Consider the following 20770-nt stretch of genomic DNA (forward strand, 5'->3'; position numbering starts at 1 on the left):
TGTGAGTGACCTGAATGGACAGGATTGTAAAGGAGAATATCAGAGAAAATACTCAAACTGAGTTATTTGGACTCAAGTATGTTTGGACATGTGCAGTGGGAGGACAGTGCATGTATTTTACAAAGGATGGCGAATACGGAGCTGACAGGCAGGAAGAAAGGAGGAAGACCACAAAGAAAGGAGGACTTGCTGTGAGTTGGTGTGACAGAGATGCATGCTAGTGAGATGGAGGGAGATTATTAATCTGAAGGAGCAGAAGCAACAGCACTGCCTACAACTGCAAAGCTCTCCAGCGAGTAGTGCGGTGCTCTGAACGGATAATTGGAGGTGAGCTTCCCTCCCTCCAAGACATCTACAGGAAGCGGTGCCTGAGGAAAGTGGGGAGGATCATCAAGGACTCCAGTCACCCCAGCCATAAACTGTTCAGACTGCTTCCATCAGGAAGGAGGTTCTGCAGCATCCGGTCCCGTACCAGCAGACTGAGAGACAGCTTCTTCCACCAGGCCATCAGACTGCTGAACACGTCATAGACACCTCAGCTTCACTACTGGAACTTCAACATTATGCACTCCACACTGTATATAAATGCCACTTGTTTTGCACATATTCAACTCTGTATATTTTATATATTTTATTATTATTATTATTATTTTATTTTATTTTTTTACTATTTAATTTGTAAAAATGTGTATACACACACACACACACACACACACACACACACACACGTAGGAAAATATTTAGTATACACATCCAGAAATGCATACACTATTATATATTGTACATATATTTATTAGTTTCAGGTTGGCCATTCTTGTATTTTGCTCGTTTGTGTTGTTGTGTTTGCACATCTCTGTTGCTTGTGGGGCTCGCACACAAGAATTTCACTCGCATGTGCTGTGCCAGTGTGCCTGCACATGTGATGTGACAATAAAAAGTGATTTGATTTGATTTGATTTGAAGAAAGAAGAAAAACAATATGACAATAAACAGCAGTGTACAAATGTAAATGCTGTACTGAAATCTGTATTTTTAATTCAACTAATTAATGGAGTTATATGTCATATATTTATTTACTAATATATGTGTTTCACGATTATTATCACTTTATATTTCATTTTTTTACATCCTTAGTTATTAATTATTTGTCAAGTTTTAAATTTAACACCTACATTTAGTTAATTTGTAGTTTCGTTTCTGCCTGTTTGTTTACAAATCACTTTTAATGTGTAAACAAAGAGCTACAAGCTGCTAGGAGTTTCAAAGGCGCAACCATTAATGTTATTAGAGGGTCGTCCAGCAGGGGGCGATGGTGCACCTACACACTGTGAGAGCAGTAAAGCCAGAAGAAGAGCTCTTCCCCTCCTCGTTCATCACCACAGGCTGTATCTGGTAACATTGGCGGAATAACACCAGGAGAGCGTCTTTTTCTGGGTGTTTTTAAAGCTGCCTTTTGCTGAGGTGAAGTTTAAAGGCAGGCAAAATGTCGTCTTGGGTGAAATCACCTGCGGGTGGTCGGCGGCCATCCGGTAACCCTAACGGAAGGTGAGTTTCCAGGCTAGCGAGGTTAGCATTAGCTGCTAGCTCACAATAATATAGAAACGTGAAACGCTGTCAATTAGCGGCCCTATAAACCGCCACCTGTGCTGTGTAGTGCTCCACAGCCGCGTGTGTTTCGGAGGGCAGCTCCATACCCAACCAGAGAGGAGAGGACCGAAGAGCTCAAGGATGCCCTGGACAGGTACCAGCCTCGGGCAGCCTTTTTGTTGTCGGCAATGGTTTAAAGTGACCAAAGCTTTATTATGAGTGATTTACTGTGCACCTTCACTTCTGTGTGTAGTGCTACACGTCATTCATGGTTTTGTTTTAGATGAAAGAAAATGCACCGTCTTAGTAAATAAAAACTGCATTTAAAGCCTCCAAGTTGCTATAAGTCATATTTAATAGTTCCTTATAGCTGCCCAACTCTCTTTATGTCAGCACTGGGGAACATCTTACTTCCTTCCCAGCCAGACTTTTCTTTCCTCCCTGAAGGTAAATCATGAAACAAATAATTCTAGGATCTTGTTTACAGGTTTAACTGGTTAGACCAAACTTTGAATGCAGCTCTCCAGTTTGAGTACACTTACAGTTTCAGCTGCCTAGCGAGGTTGTAGACTCATCTTTAACACAGAAATCACTTTTATTTGGGTAAGTTCATAATTGCATGTGCAACAGGCAAAGCAGGTACTGATAGAAGCTTGGTAGTTTGGAATCATAGATGTAAAATGAACTAAAGTTACCTGAACATTAATTTTTAGTGTGTGTTGTAAAACTGTTAGTGCTTAGTTAGAGTATATAAGCTGAAAGCAGCTGTTCTGAGCTCTGTGCAAACTGCACTGACTTTTTTGCGGCCATGTCACCAGACTAGTATAGAAGTAACGTGTTACTGCTGCTTCCTGATGAGAAAAATATTGCACACTGTTCACTGTAGAGCATGTGCTATATGGATGGAAGAATTGGGGCCCACCTTTTATCTTTAAGTGAGGTGTCACAGGTGTGTGCTCCTGGCTGTGGCGTTCCAAACATTTGTGACGGGATGGGTCATTCAAACGAGTACGCTGAATTTGAGCGTCGTACTATAATAGGATACCGTCACTGCAACAGTTTCTTCTCTCCTACATATTCCACAGTCAACTGTAAGATGTGTTTTTGTAAAGTTTAGCAACCAGCCACTCGGTCACGAACGTAAAGTTAGAGAGTGGGGTCACCGACTGCGCTCTGCTGACTCACCAACTCCACATTTCCAAACTTCTCAATGAACATCTGTGCTGACATGCCACTGGAGTTTCAGGGTTTGGGTTCCGGCAGCTGAGCAGCTCCCGTGGGTCTAAAGTGTGGGTGATCCCATACTTTAGTCTCTATTCTGTACTTTGGGACAGAAGACGGATGTAATTTTACTGTCAACTATGACAAAATCAAGTATTTCAACACTTTAGCTGTGAATCCTTTGAAAGTGTGAATGTCAGAATATGCTGACGTAATGTTTTAGTAAGACATCAGGAATACGGTGTTTGCAACAGTCTACTATTGTTTCTGTGTTGTGAGGGGAAAAAGCTGTTTGAGTGAAACTTAAAACTTTGATGCACTGAATGTCGGACGCACAGGCTCCTTCGTGCACTTGCTCTCTGAGTCTCACTTTCAGAAAATCTATTTTTGGATATTTATATGCTCGTCATATTAAGGTGTCGTAGAGGAGGCATAGAAATACCTCCCATATTAAACTGTTATGACACTTTTCACTGCTTTTTTTCAGTTATGAAGAGCTAGAGCAAATCCAAAACTACAGTGGAAGTGTGAAGTACGAGGGCTACAAGCATCAGCCAAATGGTGAGATTTGTTTCTTTGTTTTGTCCGTATGAGCAAAATGGATACGCTTTACACAAGACATGTTTTTAAATACTCTAAAATCTTAATTACACATTGATCCAAAGAAGAAAAGAGTGCAGTAATATTTTTGCCGCTTTTCGAGTCTCTTTCAACGTCACCGTTCTCAAACTTCCAGCCAAACCAGAGGGTGGCACTCCAGCAGACAGACGTAAAACGCTGTATCAGAAGTTCTACAGACAGGTGCAGGAGGAGAGGAAGCCAGCCGACTGCGTGGTTCTCTCTGTTACCAAACAGTGCCTGTGAGTATTTATTCATTGCCAACAGAATTTGCTGGTTTATCCTTTACTATCAGCGTGAGGAGACTGATATCATTCAGTGTTTCCCCACACTCGGGCCGACTCATATTATCTTTTGTTTTTCTATCTTCCTCAGTCTTATATTAAAACCTTAGTTGATGCTAACAACCTTTCCCCGGCTGGTGTTTTCCCTACCGGTTGGCTTGCTGGCCAGGTTACTGTTGTAGTGTTTCTCAGTGTCATTGAGTCAACTGCACCGTCTTGGACTGCAGCTGGCCACAGTAGTCGTCCTCCTGCTTTGGAGCTCTGCTGTGAGCTTTAGGGTCACTTTAATCAGAGCCTGCAGCAGATGGAGGACTGGTTCTTGTGCTGCTGTGCTAAGCTCACAGAGACCGCAGAACAAATGAGTGCTTCCAGCAGCAGCTGCAGACCATGACTGTGGAGTTTTGGTTCCCTGCAGGATGAGACTTATTGGATGAAAGCTGTTTTGATGTGTCAGTAAGTATGAGGCAATGAAAGTGTTAGGAGCAGAAGGACTTATAACTCTGTATCAGATCTTATCCTTTTATTATCACCGTCAGTTTTTTGCTTGCCTTTCTTTACTTTCTTGGTGTGCTGTGCAGGCTGCAAATCGTTTCAGCTACGAGGCTTTGTTCACATTTAACGTGCTGTAACTTCAAATTTGTTCTGGCTACTCAAGTTTAGGTTCTTGTTCCCTTTGGAAAGTCTTTTTGTTGATGTATTAACAGTGTTTCACACGCAGACCCTGTGTGTAAGTGTTCATATAACCACATTTCCAATGCAGATGTCTGCTGTGAAGCTTTGTCACCATGGCAACAAACAAAAAAACAACAAAAACCAAAGTAAAAGCCCACAGGTTTTTTTGCACACGTAGTTTTCTTCCTGTGTTGTGTTGAATGATTGTCTGTTAAATTAGTTGTGATAACTGACAACCACAGACGAAGCAACGTGAACACCAGCAAAAAAACACCTCACTTTGTCACTCACACAAACACATTTACATAAAGTTGGAACAGCTGTTTGTTTTTGGTGTCTTGATCAGTCAGTAACGAAGATTGTATTCATTTATGCACAGTCAAAAAATGTCATGTAGCACATCTTTAAAATTCAGTGTTCAACTACACACTGATTTGCATTGAAGTACATTAACAGATACATACATGTGAAGGTTAAACATTCTTGAATACACCTTTCACATATCAAATGTGCCACTTGGATCACGTTCTGTTAAAATACTCTTTATTTTATGCTTTTGAAAAACTGCCACAGTTGTAAACCAGTAATCAATCAATCAAACAAACCTTTATTTGTCACATGCAAGTTTGCACCTGCAGTGAAATTGGACCCCCCCACCCCCCGACCATGACATTCTACACATGGTAAAAGTCTAACAGAGTAGCGGTCAAAGCACACTAAAAAACTTGCACTCCTTATGCTCTGCAAGATTGCAACATCATCAGTCAATTTTCACGCACTTCTACACTAAAAGCAACGATTAATTTGAATCACAAATATGGCCGCTTAGGCTTGATTTAGGCCATACTCCTGTGTTGAATGGCACGGCCATGCACCCTATACTGGGTATACAGACGTGTCCAAGAAGACTTGCTGAAGTTCAAACTGAGCATCAGAATCAGAGAGAGTGCTGATTTTAGGGGACACATTTAATGTGGAATGGTTTCCAGCACCTTGTTGAACTTGCAGGGTGTACTTAATAAAGTGTCCTACTAGTATAGTCACAAGGGTGTCAACCACTGGAATTGGTTCAGCACAGGAGTATAACTCAAGCTAACTATGAGACTCAGTTGATACAGATGGACTGGCAGTTATAAAATGCTTATTGATAAGTATAAATTGATGCAGCACTTTATTTGACTTTCTCAGTATCCCAAAGACACTAGGAAATACTAGTATTATAATATTTACGGTACAAACATCTCATTAAGAATAAACCCACAATACAACACTAATCACACCGATGAGAGATTTGAAAATCTGTGTTAGCTTCACATAAAACACTGTTTTTGTTGGGAAAGCACATTTTAAATGAAGGAGTCACCCTTTGCTCCGTCACAGATTTAACTCGGGGTATCTCCTATACGAGGTGAGTCGCTTAATATAGAAATGTCACGTTAACAAAGTGTTTCTCTTCCTCTCAAAGGGATTACCCCAAATCGCTAAGCCAGTGCTTGCAGGAGCGTGGCCTGTCAGTGGAAATGCTCTACCTTCAAGCGGAATCGGGCCTGACCCGGGCCCTACAGGATGTCCGAGCAGAAGGCTCCCCCTTATGTATTCTGGTGGAGCAGACAAACGTAGCTCTGTCCTCCTGCACTGTTATCATATTCTCAGAATCCCTCAAAAGTAAGTTCGTACCCCTCGTATTCCTTCAAACTTACCAAACCATCCCTTTTACTAGGCTCAGTTCAACAGTCTGTAGATTCCACATCTTTAAACACGAGGTCTAAAACAAATTTCTTGTAAAACCAAATAAATTAAAAAGACACACTACCATTTAAAAGACCACTATCTAAAGTTACACAAAGCTACAGTTCTTCAGTCATGCATGCATTTAAAAACTGTGCCGAGTCTATCATATCTACATGTTAATAGCTGGATCTTGGCAAACGATCCTTTGGCTAGCACATGCATATACTTCACACAACAATACATGACAATACATCCCAAAAAAACCAAACCAAAAACTAAAAAACGGTCAATTTATTACAACATGTGTTTCATTTTATGGGTCATCAGTTCTGTCACTAACTGCTATCTTAAACCAAATAACAAACCAGACCAAACCAACAATCAGACTTCTTTGGAAGACGGCACAAAGGCAACGTTGTAGCTACCATTCAGACTATTTGTTAGCTTACACACCAACTTCACTTCATCTTTGATTTTTGTGCGATAACGTGAGTGTTACTCTTAACAAAAACAAATAAACCAAATCTGTATTATTATCAGACGTATGCACGATCTGTGCCAGGTGCCAAACGCAAGACCTGGGCTTGAGGTCAGGTTCAGCTGCATATGAGGTGCAGTCGAGACGTTTAGCAACACAGACCATAAAAGTATTTCTGTGTCACCTCAGTCCTGTGGGAACCAGATGTACCAAGTGTCGCAAAACTACAACGTTTCAGCTGAAACTTCATTTCAGGGAGGACAGAAAATTCTCAGGATGGTGTGAAGTAGGGCTGCCACAAACGATTATTTTGATAGTCGACTAGTCACAGATTAATTTTGTAATTAGTCGACTAATCAGATCATCATCCATTGGACAGAAAACGTACAGCTTATTGCACCAGCAGCATCTGCTCTTATATAACCATCATTAGCTTACAGCTTTATGTGTTTAAGGTCTGTGCTAACTAAAAATAAACACAAGATGGTAGTTTATTAAATTTTAATGAAATTTGCAGATTGTCTCGGTGAAGTTTAATAAACTCAGTCGTCTGCGCTTTGCTCCCTAAAATATAACGGGACACCGGAGTAAATTCTCGACCATCTCACACTTCTGTTTAATCAATTTTCTGTTTGACGTTTGTTCAGCTGTGTGAAAACCACCCAGTGGATTAATAAAGTTTTATTTTATCTAATCTAACCTAATCTAATAACTTTAATCTCAGCCAAACCGATTTACTCAGGAACAAATAAAGGCTATCTCATCTCATCAACAAATAAAAAACACAGAAAAAAGCCAAACAATAACATTTTAAGTTATCTAAGTGACTCATATATATTTAACCTGAGTAGTGAAAGACGGCGGTGGGTTTGAAAACGATCTGCCGGGAGTCCGGTGTTCTCACGGCTCTAGTGAGCCTAGCCCCCGGCTAGCTATCGAGCTAGTGGGTAACAGACATCTCCGAAAACGTCGGAGCGCTTTTGAAAATATGCGGTGTCCTGATAAACTGAGCAGATATTTGAGGTTTACACAGCTACATTCTCGCCTGAAAATATGTTAAACGTTTATTTTGTGACCCAGAAAGAATAATAAGAGTAACATTAAAACTAACTAGCTGCCGCCATTGTTGGAAACTGAGCTCTTAAATCCTGCTACTTATTCCTGCGCCTTTCAGGATCTTACAAAGCTTCAAACGACGCGTCGACTATTAAATTAGTCGATTAGTTGATAGTCGACGTAATCGTGACTAGTCGACTAATCGTGGCAGCCCTAGTGTGAAGATTGTATACAAATCCTTTCACAGTTCCACAGCGGCGTGTATCACAGTTCAGCTGACCCAGTTTTCTCCTTCGAACTCCTACGGTCGGACTCCTACTGTAGGACTGCATTTTCACATCTGAACCTGGGAAGCAGATTTGCTGTGAATGTCAAAAGGAGACCGTGACCATGCTCCTGATGCCTGTGGTTTCTCAAACTGAGAAATTTTAGGTCGAAGCTGAACAAGCAGCACTTTTTAACAGAGAGTAATCCTCGACTCCAAAGCCTGAGCTGAACTTTGGATCTGCATCAGATCAGATACTGGCTCTAAATATGATCACGAGGAGGAAACTGGCTACATTTAAATCAGTTATGGTTTTATGGACCTTTATGATCTAACCTCGTAACTGTGGGGATTTTCATTTTTATCTTTTGTATCCTCCTGGACGAAGCGTGCGGCCGGTTTTACAGAGGCATGACCCAGGCTCTGGATAAAATCAAACTCAAGTTGTAATAATGTGCAGTTTGCTTTAAATCTGCTTAATATGACATTTTATGCTTTATTAGCACACATACACGACCTAATCTTTATAACACAAATGTTAAACACATTGTTAGGTGAATTCAACCAAAATTAGATCAATTCAACAAACACAATTGTCTGTCCTCAGAAACAAAGCTGAAAAAGCGTCACCATTCATTATATTTAGAATAAAATGTCTGGATGCACATTTAGATAAATTCAGTACTTACTAATCAGGTTGTATTAAAGTTACTGATAATGCACGTATTTGCACAAAATGCATGTCCCTCAGTGCCACACATCCAGCAATCCAACACCACCCCCACCCCCCGAAGCATTACTTACCAAAATACTAATTTAATCAGCTGATCCCAACATTGACATCAAAACGATCTCAGCGCGAGCTGAAAGGGATCTTTTTTTCACCTCTTTCTCCTACCTCAGCCTCATGACACTTCACCGTTACCGTTCCCTTTCCCTCCTCAGTCCATCGAAACATGCCCAAAGACCAGGCCATGGACTTTGTTCTAGCAGAGTACAACCGTGGACTGGCTAAAGAGCGACCCCCGAGGGACCCAGCAGACATTGCAGCCGAGGCGTCGCAGCTGCTCGATGACTTTCTGGATCGAGAAAAGATCGCGCGCCACACCGTTCCCTCTGAAACACGTCAGCTCCTCGTACTGTTAGGCGAGGGTGTCCATCTGTACCCCGAGGAGTTGGAAACCATCTCGGAGTACGTGCGCTCTCGGCAGGACCACGTACAAGGTGAAACGATTACACAGCAGTTCCTACAGAAGCGCTGTTTCAGCTTTGACTTCTTGTATCAGCTTTGCTTTGTCCTTAGGTCATATATCTCTGTTTCACCTGCGTTTTATCTCTTCAGCTTCCAACAGTGAGGGTGAGAAAGGGATCATGTTACCTCCAGGGTTGGGGAAACCACCTCCTCTGCTTCCGACTCCATCTGGGCCACCACAGCCTCAGCCTGCATCTTTAACAGGGGGGCCCATGGGAGACCACGCCTCACCTTCACCTGTACCCCTCTTGCCTTCACCAGGTTTGGGTTTTCCCTCTTTGTGTCTTTTTAAATCTGTCAAACCTTTAATGCTGTGAGGCTGTGAAGCATGATGAAAAGTCCTGGTGTCCTACTTTGGTGAGAGTGCTAAAACCTACCACGGCATTGCTAATCATGAACAGCTAGAGGCTGATTTGCTTCTTTTTATTTTTAGTTGCTCATCCCAAAACCAAACCACCTCCGCTGCTCTCCTTGCATCGCCTTCCTGGTCCGTCGTTAGGGGGCCCAATTGTCCGAGGTCCCCTGTCGTCACACATCCCTTACGGCGGTCCCGGTGTGCCTCGTGGGCCCCTGCTCCACCCTCCTCCTGTGTTCCACCCAGGCCCCAGAGGTCCCACTAGAGGAGCCCCTCCCACTCTAAAGAGTGCTCGCCCTCCACTTCTGTCGTCTCCAGGTTGGTCTTTGGTTTCTTTTGGGGGGTTTTTCTTTCTTTTCTTAAACTTTTGTCCTAAAGTCGTGTTTTTTGCCTCTTTGTTTTCTCAGGTGCTCCTCTTCTTCGTCAGAGTGTCCCCCGGCATTAGGAAATGAGACGCACACACACACACACACACACAAATTTGCAGGTTATGAACAGTGTATCACTTCATGTTAGAGCAAAAGCATCCTTTTTTATGTTTTTTATCTAAATTTAGCTGGAAGATAAATGAAAGTTGATGTTATGTCTTCAGCTCACTGTGGGTGGTTTGAGTGGTAATGTTAAGACCCCCCCCCCCCCCCCCCCAAGGCATCGGTGCCTTTTTTATGTTTTGTCCGTCAGGGTCTGTAACTGTTGGTGAGTGTTGCACAGGTCCATCAGGTAGTTCGTTTAGCTGATTGCACAGAAATGCAGCCACGCAGTAATCAATACCCAATCACGGCTGCAACAGGACGTCTTCTGTATTAAACGCCACGAGCCTACTTGCTGTGTACAGTTTTTCAACATGGTGCTTTGAATTTCTCAAAGTTTCTCTGGACAACAGATATTTCACTTTATAATGGTTTGTTCTTCGGAGCCGTATTTCTGGTTCAAATATAACTTGATTCATGTGTAATTTTATTTGTGCCACAGAGGAAAACGGTCACTCTGAAGGACTCTGTATGATGCATGCAGTATCTTCATGGCAGAACACAAACACGTGTATTTGTTAAATTGCATTTCCTGCACTGTGCACAGTAAAATCGCTGTCGTGTACAGTACATTTCAGTAAAATAATCGTCCTTGTGACGTTGGAATTGCAACTATCAGCTTTGTTTTGTTACCCAGGCTTCTGACAGAGTCCTTCTATCAAAGCACAAGACTAAGCTCCAACTATTTCCCAGCATAAATGAAAGAAATGCGACTCTCTTCATTATAAGTCCAGTGACCACATATTTTCTGAATGGCAGGTCTGATGTGAGTAAGAAGGCTCCACAGGTTTGGTTACACGCTGTGGGTTTCAGCCTTTAAGCTTAATATCTGTTAAATATGTGATGCAGGCAGAGCACACGAGTCTGGAACAAACAACTACTTATCATATGTGGCTTTTTTTGTCATTGCTAGAATTTCTAGCACACTGTTGTTTTGTTGCTAATATTTATTAGCATTACTGAAAAGCATTTATCTGGTTAAGAAGCCTTTTTCTGTTGGAGCTGCGGGAGGCTGAGGCCTCACAAAGACAAACACTTTGCTTTGCTTTTGTAGATACTGTAAAAATGTTTTTTTCTTCATGTTTTTGAACCACTGTATGCTTTTCCCTTTGCTGTGCGGCGTGCTGATGTTGAACAGGTTTGGAGTCCCGATTATATTTTCAAAGAAAACATTTATAAATGTTTTGAGACGTTTTTCTTTTATTACGAATTAAAATGAACATCTTGATACAAGTTCACCAAACTGACGCATCTTTCTGTAAGAGTCTGAATAGATGTTAGTGCTCAAATTCCTAACACATACGTATTGATCAGTCTATTTAAGTGAATAAAACATAAAAGTGAACCCTTTGTGTATTTTGTACAACGAGCTGCTGCAGCAGCGAGTGAGGCCTGGACAGGCTTTGGTTTCGCTGCATCGGTTTTTAAAGTTGTATGAGGATTTTTTTAAGCTCCAGTTGAAGCTCTCGCGTGGATGGAGATTTCTGGACTCATTTTTATTTCCATACTGGAAGCTTGCCTGAGCTGCTGTACAGTAACACACAGGAAACAGCTTCCAGGCTTCATGGTAGCGAACTGCATATTAAGTGGCACAGAAGTAGTTGTGTACATTTGTATTGGTGATTTTCTGTCGCGTGTTTGCTGTAATGTTCTTTTGACATCTTAGTGTAGTTTTAAACACCAGAGTCTCTACTTTGCTCTTTTTATACACAGTCATGTTGCTGACCTGTTGCCAGTTGTTCCAGCTGTTTGTTTTTACTGCCACCTGCTCGTCTAGCCTTTGTTTATCAGTTTATATATGTTCATATATTCTACTGTGAACAATCAAGATTATTATATATGGTTTTAATTTATTTACAGTCCTGTGCAAAAGGGTTTCGGCAGGTGAAAGGTGCTTTCAGAAATATAAACGATTGTTTATTGGCCCCAAATGTATTCTGCAGGACAACGACCCAAACACACAGCCAAAGTCATGAAGCGCTATCTTCAGCGTAAAGACGAACAAGAAGTCCTGGAAGTGATGGTACGGCCCCCACAGAGCCCTGATCTCAACATCGAGTGTGTCTGGGATCAGAGACAGAAGGATGTGAGGACGCCGACATCCACAGGAGATCTGTGCTTGATTCTCCGAGATGTTTGGAACGACCTACCAAGATTCTTTATTTGTCACGAACATAGTTAAAAAATGGTAAATGGCCTGCATGTGTATAGCGCTTTTACTCAGTCCCTAACAGTGTTGGTCAAGTTACTTGAAAAAAGTAATCAGTAACTAATTACTGATTACTTCCCCAAAAAAGTAATCCCGTTACTTTACTGATTACTTATTTTCAAAAGTAATTAGTTACTTAGTTACTTTTTAAAAACACGATTTACAACCTGAAGAGGTGATAAAGCGATAGATCTTTCAGCCCAATTCTACTTTTTCTGCATAATCCATCATACAAAATGTAATCAAATGGAAAAGTCTCTTTTTTAACTTGTTTTATCAGTTTTAATCTTTTAACTTTATGCATCAAGCAAAAATAAAATTATATGCACCATTCTCTGACTTGAATAAATTAGTTTAACATTGAAACCTATTTTCTGCACATTCCAGCTCATAAAATAAAATATTTTTGTGTTTACACTCAGTCTTTCAAATAGATGCAAGTAAAACACAGCAGAAAATAAATAAAGTCAAAGACTCAGCGGTCCTGTTGCTCTATTTTCACCTGTAAAGCAGGAGTGGGGTAGGCGGAGGTTTACCCTGGTGCAGGTGTGCCGCGGCAGTCAGTGGAAGAATCCGCGAGTTTCTCTGTGAGTTTCCCATTACGTCGTAGCTACTCGGTGCTTGTTGGAAGTTTAGGGGTTTTTTCGCTGTAAAAAGAAGTTTTCTTCCCACGCACAGCGGACACTAATGTTTTTGTCACTTTTTATGGAATCAAACTCAAAGTAAGGTCAGTACTTCCACGCTTTAAACGCTGCACGCTCATACTCTCTCTGCAGTGATATGTGATCCATTGTTGATCTGTACACAGCTGTTGCCACAAACGTCGCACTCGCTTACGTCACTGTCATGAGACATTCTCGCAAAAAAACACGGTTTTAGTAACGCAGTAACGCAGCGTTCCTACGGGAAAGTAACGGTAATCTAATTACCGTTTTTGCAATAGTAATCCCTTACTTTACTCGTTACTTGAAAAAAGTAATCGGATTACAGTAACGCGTTACTGCCCATCTCTGGTCCCTAAAGACCCCAAAGCGCTTTCCGCTACATCCAGTCATCCACCCACTGGTGATGGCAGCTACATTGTAGCCACAGCCACCCTGGGGTGCACTGACAGACGGACACTGGTGCTACTGGGCCCTCTGACCACCACCATCAGGCAAACATGGGGTTAGTATCTTGCCCTACAGTGGCTACAGCCACCCCTAATAAAAGTACAACACGCAGGTGACCTGATACGCTCGACTGTGCAAAAAGAGAGAGAACATTATATTCAGTGAGTGAGTTACATTATATAAATAAATATAAATTATATATATATATATAAATTATATATATATATTATATAAATATAAATATATAAATATTATATAAATAACTCATAATTCTTATTCTCATGTGTATATCTCATGCACATATCTTTCTTTCTACATAGCACTTTAATTCTTATTGTCTGCACTGAAGCACCGCAGCAATTTCCTAATGTTGTAAACCTCAACATCTGGCAATAAACCCATTCTGATTCTGATTCTGAAAACAATCTGGAAATTTACAGTTCAAAATCTGAGCATTGTGTGAGTGGGGTGTTAAAGTGTGCTGTAGTGAAGCCAGAAGGCTCAGCCGTGATATGAGAATGTGGTAACAATGACAGGAGAGAAGCTCCTCTTCAGCCTCTCTGTTGCTCGGGTGGTGTTGCACCTTCTGCCTGATTGCAGAAGTTGGGACAGTTTATTGCTGGGATGGGACGGATCCTTCAGTATGTGAGCTGCTCTGGACCAGCATCTCCTGGTGTAAATGTCCTGTAGCGAGGGGAGAGCAGCCCTGCAGCAGCGTTCTGCTGTATGGATAACTTTGAAGAGCTTTTTGGTCCTTACAGCCGAGTTCCTTCAAAAACTGTGTGCCAGTGTACTATTAGATTATTCTGTTATTATATGTTACCTTATATATGTAATCAAAGTAGTTGAATTAGAATACTGCTGTAGATCATATTATACCCTTTAATATAGAGTGTGTGAGCTGTATGTAGTGTAGTTCTCGTTATACTTTTGAGTTAACAGAACATATTCACTTATTAGTTTATTAGATAAGTGTGCATCACTCTGTATCCTTGATCTGCTGTGAATGTGTTACATGCTTAATTGTTGAATCATGAAGAGAAGGTTGTAAGCAGGAGACTCTGTGTCTAAGACAGGGGAGATAGACAGACCACATTCCATACCCCCACCTTACAGAAAGCAGAGAGACAACTGCCGAGGTCATAACTTAGGCGCTGTAACAGAGAAAAAATGTGATGTTTTGGCTTTTACGACTAGATGGGGGCCACTAGAGACTATAAAAAGCTGAGCAACCCGTCACCATTTTGAGACTTGCTGTGACCCTCTTCAGGCATGTCTCCCCATCATGATGGTCCTTATGCTCTTAAGTGTTGAATTGTATGGAAATAAATGATTGTTGATTGAGCATAAATACACCGAGTATTGTCCTTCCTTCAGCCCAAAGATTCAAAGAATTGGGAGATTTCAACAGTACCTAGAAGAAGGCCAAGGCTGCTCACACCAAATGTGGATGTGATTTAATTTCTCCTTCTTTCATTCTCTGCATTTTGTTGATTGATGAAAATAAACAATGCTTTTGTTTTTGAAAGCTTTCTTTGTTTACAGCATTTTTTCCTCACCTGCCTAAAACTTTTGCACAGTGCTGTATTTTTTAAAATTATATTTCACAACTTTTTGTGGGTACTGGGGCATCAGATGTTACACACTCTATATGTTCAACCAAACTAAGTGGACAAGCAGCCTGGTGTGTGCACTCACGCACGCTGTTCAGAGGTTTCATTAAGCGATTTTGCAATAAGATGAGACTTTATTGATCCTACGCAGGGAAACCTGTGCGTTACCACAGCTCAGGTACAGATAGCAGAAGAATACAAAGAGTATACCAGAATACAGTCAAGTAATACAAAATAAACAAGATAATACAACAAGGACTTGCAACAGTAGCTGAGGTTCTGAACATGTTATATATTTTCCATCTACTATCCATATGAGGCTTGTGGAAATATGCAAGTATTAAATTTCAACTATTCTACTCTTACTGTGTAAGTAACAGATAACTATAAGTATAGACATGTACATGCACACATACATGTACAAATACACATACACCAAATATGTAGACATATGCATGCACACATCCATACGTCACCACTTCATGCATAATGCATCAATAGCAAGAGATTTGGGGCTTCAGTCATTTGAGGGATGTTTTTCTTTTCTTTTGTCAAAATAAAAAAAATCTAACGTTACCTTAATCCCGTCATGTGACACTGCGAGGCAATATTGTCCTCTGAAAGGAGAAAAACATCAGTTTCCAAAGCTGCAGGTTAAACTGGATTTTACAGCCCAACATTTTAATTCAAAACATGAAACTGGAATAAAATCGACTTTCTGTTTGAAGGAAAAACGATGCTGCTGCTTGGATTGTATCGTGTGTGCTTTTTTGAGTTGACATGAAGCGTAAACCTGTAGAAATCCTGTGACGTTGCACCTTTTCACCTCTAGATGGCGACACAGACCTGTTCTTTTATTTGATGTCACAGCAAAAGTTTGTCCTGTCAAATTGTTTATTCTTATGAAACTTGCTAATTTAAACACTCCTGAAACACAAAGTTTTCTCTGACAACACGACTGTGTGCCAAACCGAGTGTGTGACCAGCATTTTCATTCATCACTGTGATGCTGGCATCGTGACTGCAGTTAGTTGTTGAGCATCTTTACAGTCAACATCATACTACCCAGAGTCAAAGTAATTATATGTATAAATAGAAAGTGACATCTGCATTACTGCGTCGTCCTAGCTTTGCATGAATGAAGATGTTATATCGTGGCACGATCTTCCTGCCTCCTCATCTCTCTCATTTAACAACAAGGATCAGGTTTTAAATTGGATGGAACTGGGTGTGGATGTGACGGAGTGCTGCGTTCCCGTCTCTTTCCTGTTCCTGAGAATAAATTGTTACTTTTCTTACTGTATAAAAGTAGAAAAGAAAAGAACAACTTGTGAGATACTTGCTGTGTAAGTAAAAAGTGCATTATGATTATTTCACTGATGACATTATATGTGGGAGTCAAATAAGCTGTGACACAAACACAGAGCAGGAATATGGCTGAATGTGTCTGATACTCTCCTCATGGTGCCTCCACCCCCTCTCCTCCAGCTGTGGCTGCACTGCTGTGAGGAGCCCATCAACTCAGGAAGTAATGGACAACTGTCTTCACCTCATTACACCAGCCTACACACAGACTCTGATTGGACACTGTGTGTGTTTGAAGGCAGTGCACTGTCAAGTAGCTCAAATTCATATTTCTCGTGTCTTACTTTGAAGAATTATTCCAGCCTTTGCAGAAATGTGTGCAGGAGAACATTTCTAAAGAGTTTGATTTAGCAGACTGTGTTTGATTTAAGTTTTCCTTTTAAAAAGCAGCATCCAGAGAACTGACAGCTTACAGATACTTCAGATTATCTGTCATAACTGATGTCGTTTTTCATCTGTGTGGGTATCATGTATTAATAATACCTTAAGCACCTCATGAAAAGGGCTTTTTCTAATAACTGTGCAGTTTCATAATTTAATTGTGCATCATAATTCACAGTATCCTTTGATTGTAGTGCAGTAAAATAAAGCAGAGTTTGCCGTGACTGTGGTTGAGTCAACCTCTGAAGGGAACAATTACTGTCCCTGATTTTCACAAACACGTTTGTATGAACATTTTTCTCATTTGCTGCACTAATAAAAGTTCAGTTTGGGTTACATGCTGCACTTTCCTGAGATTAACATTTGTGCTACATCCCAGTTTATGGTTTACAACACTGATGAGAGGCCAGATGACAGAAACCTTATCATTACTTAAAATAAGAATAGTGCTTGTCATGGTGCCCGTGTCCGCCCAGCCGGCCCCCAAGGCTGCATGTGTTCTGTACTCTTTCTCCCTCTCTCTCCGCTCTGCCTGGGCGGAGCTCACTGCGGGCTCCCGCCCTTGGCCCACACACCTGTTCGCGATTAGTTGTCATTACCTGTCCGCTATTTGAGGCTGGGACAAAGACCTTCTCGTCGCTGGATGATTGTGACACGTTAGTCGTCCTCTCAGCTCCCGCGAATCTGTGCTGAAGTGTTTTGTACCTTGTGAGTAATTTCCCTCTCCTGTGCGATAGTTTTCCTCCCCGGACCTGTGACCTTCCTGCTGTGCGAACGTGTGTGAGTTTGGATGTGAAGACGAGAACGAGTGTGAGAGAGCTTCCTCTTGGACCTTTGGAACCCTGGATTTCCCTCACTGTATTTATTCTGCGCTGCTGTTGTAAATAAACTGTGTTTGGAAGCATCAACCTGCTCTGCGCTCGAGTCCCTGCTGTCGACCGTGACAGTGCTGAAGCCTGTCACTCTGGTTTGGTTCCTACCTATACTTAATTAGAGCTTTGTACATCTCTGCCATAAAAACACATTATTTTAAATAAGCTGTCATTTTATGTAGAAAATGATCCTGCTTTAAACTTCTTTAGTTTGATGTGTATTTTGTGCTGTTTGAAACTGAGCCCGAGGCGTCGTCGTCACAGTCAAAAGGACATTATTGAATCCTTTTTGAAGGCTTCCTGCAGCTAAATAAATATCAATTAAAATATCAAAATAAATACTATTCAGTTACTACAAGCCATCTGGTCGCTTTAAGTACAGCCACATGGTGCGTGAGGATATTATTAAAAAGCCATGCATTTAAGTGCATTTATAGATAAATACAGAAAGCTTCACACTCAGCTTTATTAGCAGTTTTTCTCCTGCACGCATAGATTTCATTTTTCTTTTTATTTCTGATTTACCATTTACATTGTTTTCTCGACTAATTAAAATGAAAAGAGTATGGCTTTACTTTCAGTCACTAGTTTCTGGAGGTCGCTGCTGAGCTTGCTGGGTCAGCACATTAATGCAAAAGCTGCAGCAGACCTGCATACATGGAGTTTGTTTCTAATTGGAGTGCACTGTTGTGTCGGGGGGGGTTATGAATATTATTAGTTTTACAACATCCTTTTTGTATCTAGTATTCAGTAGCTGACATGGTCAGCAGATATTGTAGTTTGAAGAGCGATGTGCTGCTACAGCGCGCCGGGTATCCGCTCCACCTCTGTATATGACCTGTCAGCCAATCAAATATGACATCGATACGTAAAAGACAATAAAAAAGGGAAAACACAGAGAGCTTGCGATCGTCTGCTCTGCCTCGCCGTCCTTTAACAGCGTTCCTCTTATTTGTGACCTCAGCCTTCACGCCCAGCCATCTGTCGTATCATTTGCAGTGTGTTTGCCACCAGGCTCTGGTCATTTAAGTAGAAAACAAGCACCCAATTAAAACACTCTTCTCTTCCTCTGCTTCCTCTTTGATGTCTGCACGGTCCACCCCCCAACTTTCCTCGTTCCTTTTCACTTATCACCCTCTTTTCCCCTCCCCACCCATCCACGTTCTCTGCTCCCTACTGGATATCAATCAGAATCTATCACCAGCACCTCTTCCTGCTGCCTTTGTGTCAGAATTCACAGGAACTTCATCAAATGGGAAACTGTTTCATTGTTACATTGGACCCTTACTGTGCGTATGCGCGTATGTGTGTGTGACAGAGACAAAGAATTAATGGAATGCACACACACCTCCTCACCACCCATCATCACATGACGGCACCACACACACACACACACACACACACACACACACACACACACACACACACACACACTCCTATCACCGTCATCACTCACTCACTCACACACACACATTTATACACACATTAGGGTGTTAATTGTTGTGATAACACCTTCCAATAACAAGGCTCTAATTATCAACATGTTTGGCTGTCGGAGTGTGTATCTGGCACTTGTGTATGGATCATGGGGTGAGCGTGTTTGCATGTGTGCCAGTGTGAGGTGTGGCACCAGGGGAAGAAGGTTTGATGATTTTGAAATATGCTGCGTCTGTGCATGTGTGTGTCTGTGTGAGGGGGTCTCCGCTCCCATGTACGGAGCGATGATGTCTCCGTCTCAGTCCACATTTGCATATGACAAGGCCTCTTTTGTTGTTTAGTTAATTGCAAATGCTTTATTTGAGAAATGACACCAATGCAGCACATGCATCAAGAGCACATTAGAGCAAATTACCAGCTCTTTCTCCCCTGAGGCATCCTCTCTGGCCTCAAGTGCAGGATTTAAAGAAAGGTGCCAACGTTTAAGGTGCTAAAGGTCCTGGAAGATAAATGCGGTGGGCTTTAAGAACATCACCTAGTAAGTACGAATATTTGAGATGGGGCTTGTCATCTTAAGGATACGTATGGATTTCTTTGCAGTCTTAGAAGCATTTTTGAGCATTGTTGCTCAATCTATCAATGCAGCAAAAGTTGCAATGCAGAGAGCTTCTAGTTCACATCCATTAAAATGTGTCTCTGTTAATGTATAAAAAGAATTGATATGTTCCTAAAACCCATTCTTGAACAACTATAAACAGGTGTGCAGCGTTTTTGGTGCCAGACTTCCCTCACTTTTTTATCAGGTACCTGCAGGATCATAGACCTACTGCAGACTAGCACCTCTCTTTATTCTAACCCGAGGCTATCTTTGCCTCAGCCTGTATTCGGGCAGACATTAACCCTGTGTGCAGAAACGCAGCTCTCCATGACCACTGTGTCGATGCAACATGGTGCCGATGGACTGTACTCTCGCAGAAGAAGCAAACAAAAAAGAAACAGAAGAAGAAAATGCAGCTCTGTTAGAACAGTAACAAACCAGTCCAGTTTATTCCAGCTCACATTCATGCTCAGCATCTTCAATGAGTTCTTCTCAGAGAGACGGGGAATATGCGAAAACAGCTTGAAATGACCCTTCTTCCTGTTGTATGCAAATATACTGTATATGCTGTAGAGCTAAAAGTATAACTAAAAGAAGACAGTAAATAATTTCACAAAAGTCAAACCCGCTTTACAGGACTGGCCTAAAGAGGCTGACTCTGCCTGGCTACCTGACAGAGTGCCTGGCTAACTGGAGGCCAATTTGTTGGCTGTTTAGCTAGTAGGTATACTGAGTAGGCAGCTGCTTGGTTTCCTGGCTGGCTGACTGTTTCACTGGCTGCTGGGTTACTGAGTGGGCAGCTGGCTACTTGCCTGCCTGACTGGCTGGCTGTGTGCCTGCTTGGAAAGCTGGCAGTCTTACCCGTGTCCCAAGCCAAGCCCCTGCGCCCCACCAGATCTTAATTGGGTTAAGTTTGCCCGCCACAGATAACATTTCTTCTTTCTTCTGAGAGTATGGAAACAAACAAAAAAAATGGTCTGGCACTAATGACGCTCCTTAACGGGGCTCTTTTCTGTTTAGGTAGAGGGAAATTAGGAAAAAGGGGGGTGGGTTCCCTGCAGAGGCTGATCAACGAGGGAAACACGGCATTGTTAGAAACGAAGCACTCAATGAGAGCGGAGAGTACGAAGAAAG

General features: G+C 41.7%; 1 protein-coding gene across 2 annotated transcripts; it reads left to right on the top strand.

The window, feature by feature from the left end:
- Positions 1-1311: 1311 nt before the first annotated feature.
- Positions 1312-11394, top strand: LOC309710664 (nuclear receptor coactivator 5). 2 transcript variants are annotated; one of them, XM_082540336.1, is made up of 9 exons: positions 1315-1545; positions 1655-1741; positions 3296-3369; positions 3545-3668; positions 5848-6047; positions 8858-9136; positions 9255-9425; positions 9598-9837; positions 9927-11394. In XM_082540336.1, exons 1-9 carry the CDS (start codon positions 1484-1486, stop codon positions 9962-9964), a joined length of 1275 nt encoding a protein of 424 aa, XP_082396462.1. In that variant the 5' UTR covers positions 1315-1483; the 3' UTR covers positions 9965-11394. The 2 variants fall into 2 exon arrangements, with proteins under 2 accessions (XP_082396463.1, XP_082396462.1); XM_082540337.1 differs by lacking the exon at positions 1655-1741 and having other exon boundaries at positions 1312-1545.
- Positions 11395-20770: the final 9376 nt, after the last annotated feature.

This window comes from Aulonocara stuartgranti (genome assembly GCF_965226115.1).
Source record: "Aulonocara stuartgranti genome assembly, chromosome: 7".
NCBI classification, from domain to species: domain Eukaryota; kingdom Metazoa; phylum Chordata; class Actinopteri; order Cichliformes; family Cichlidae; genus Aulonocara; species Aulonocara stuartgranti.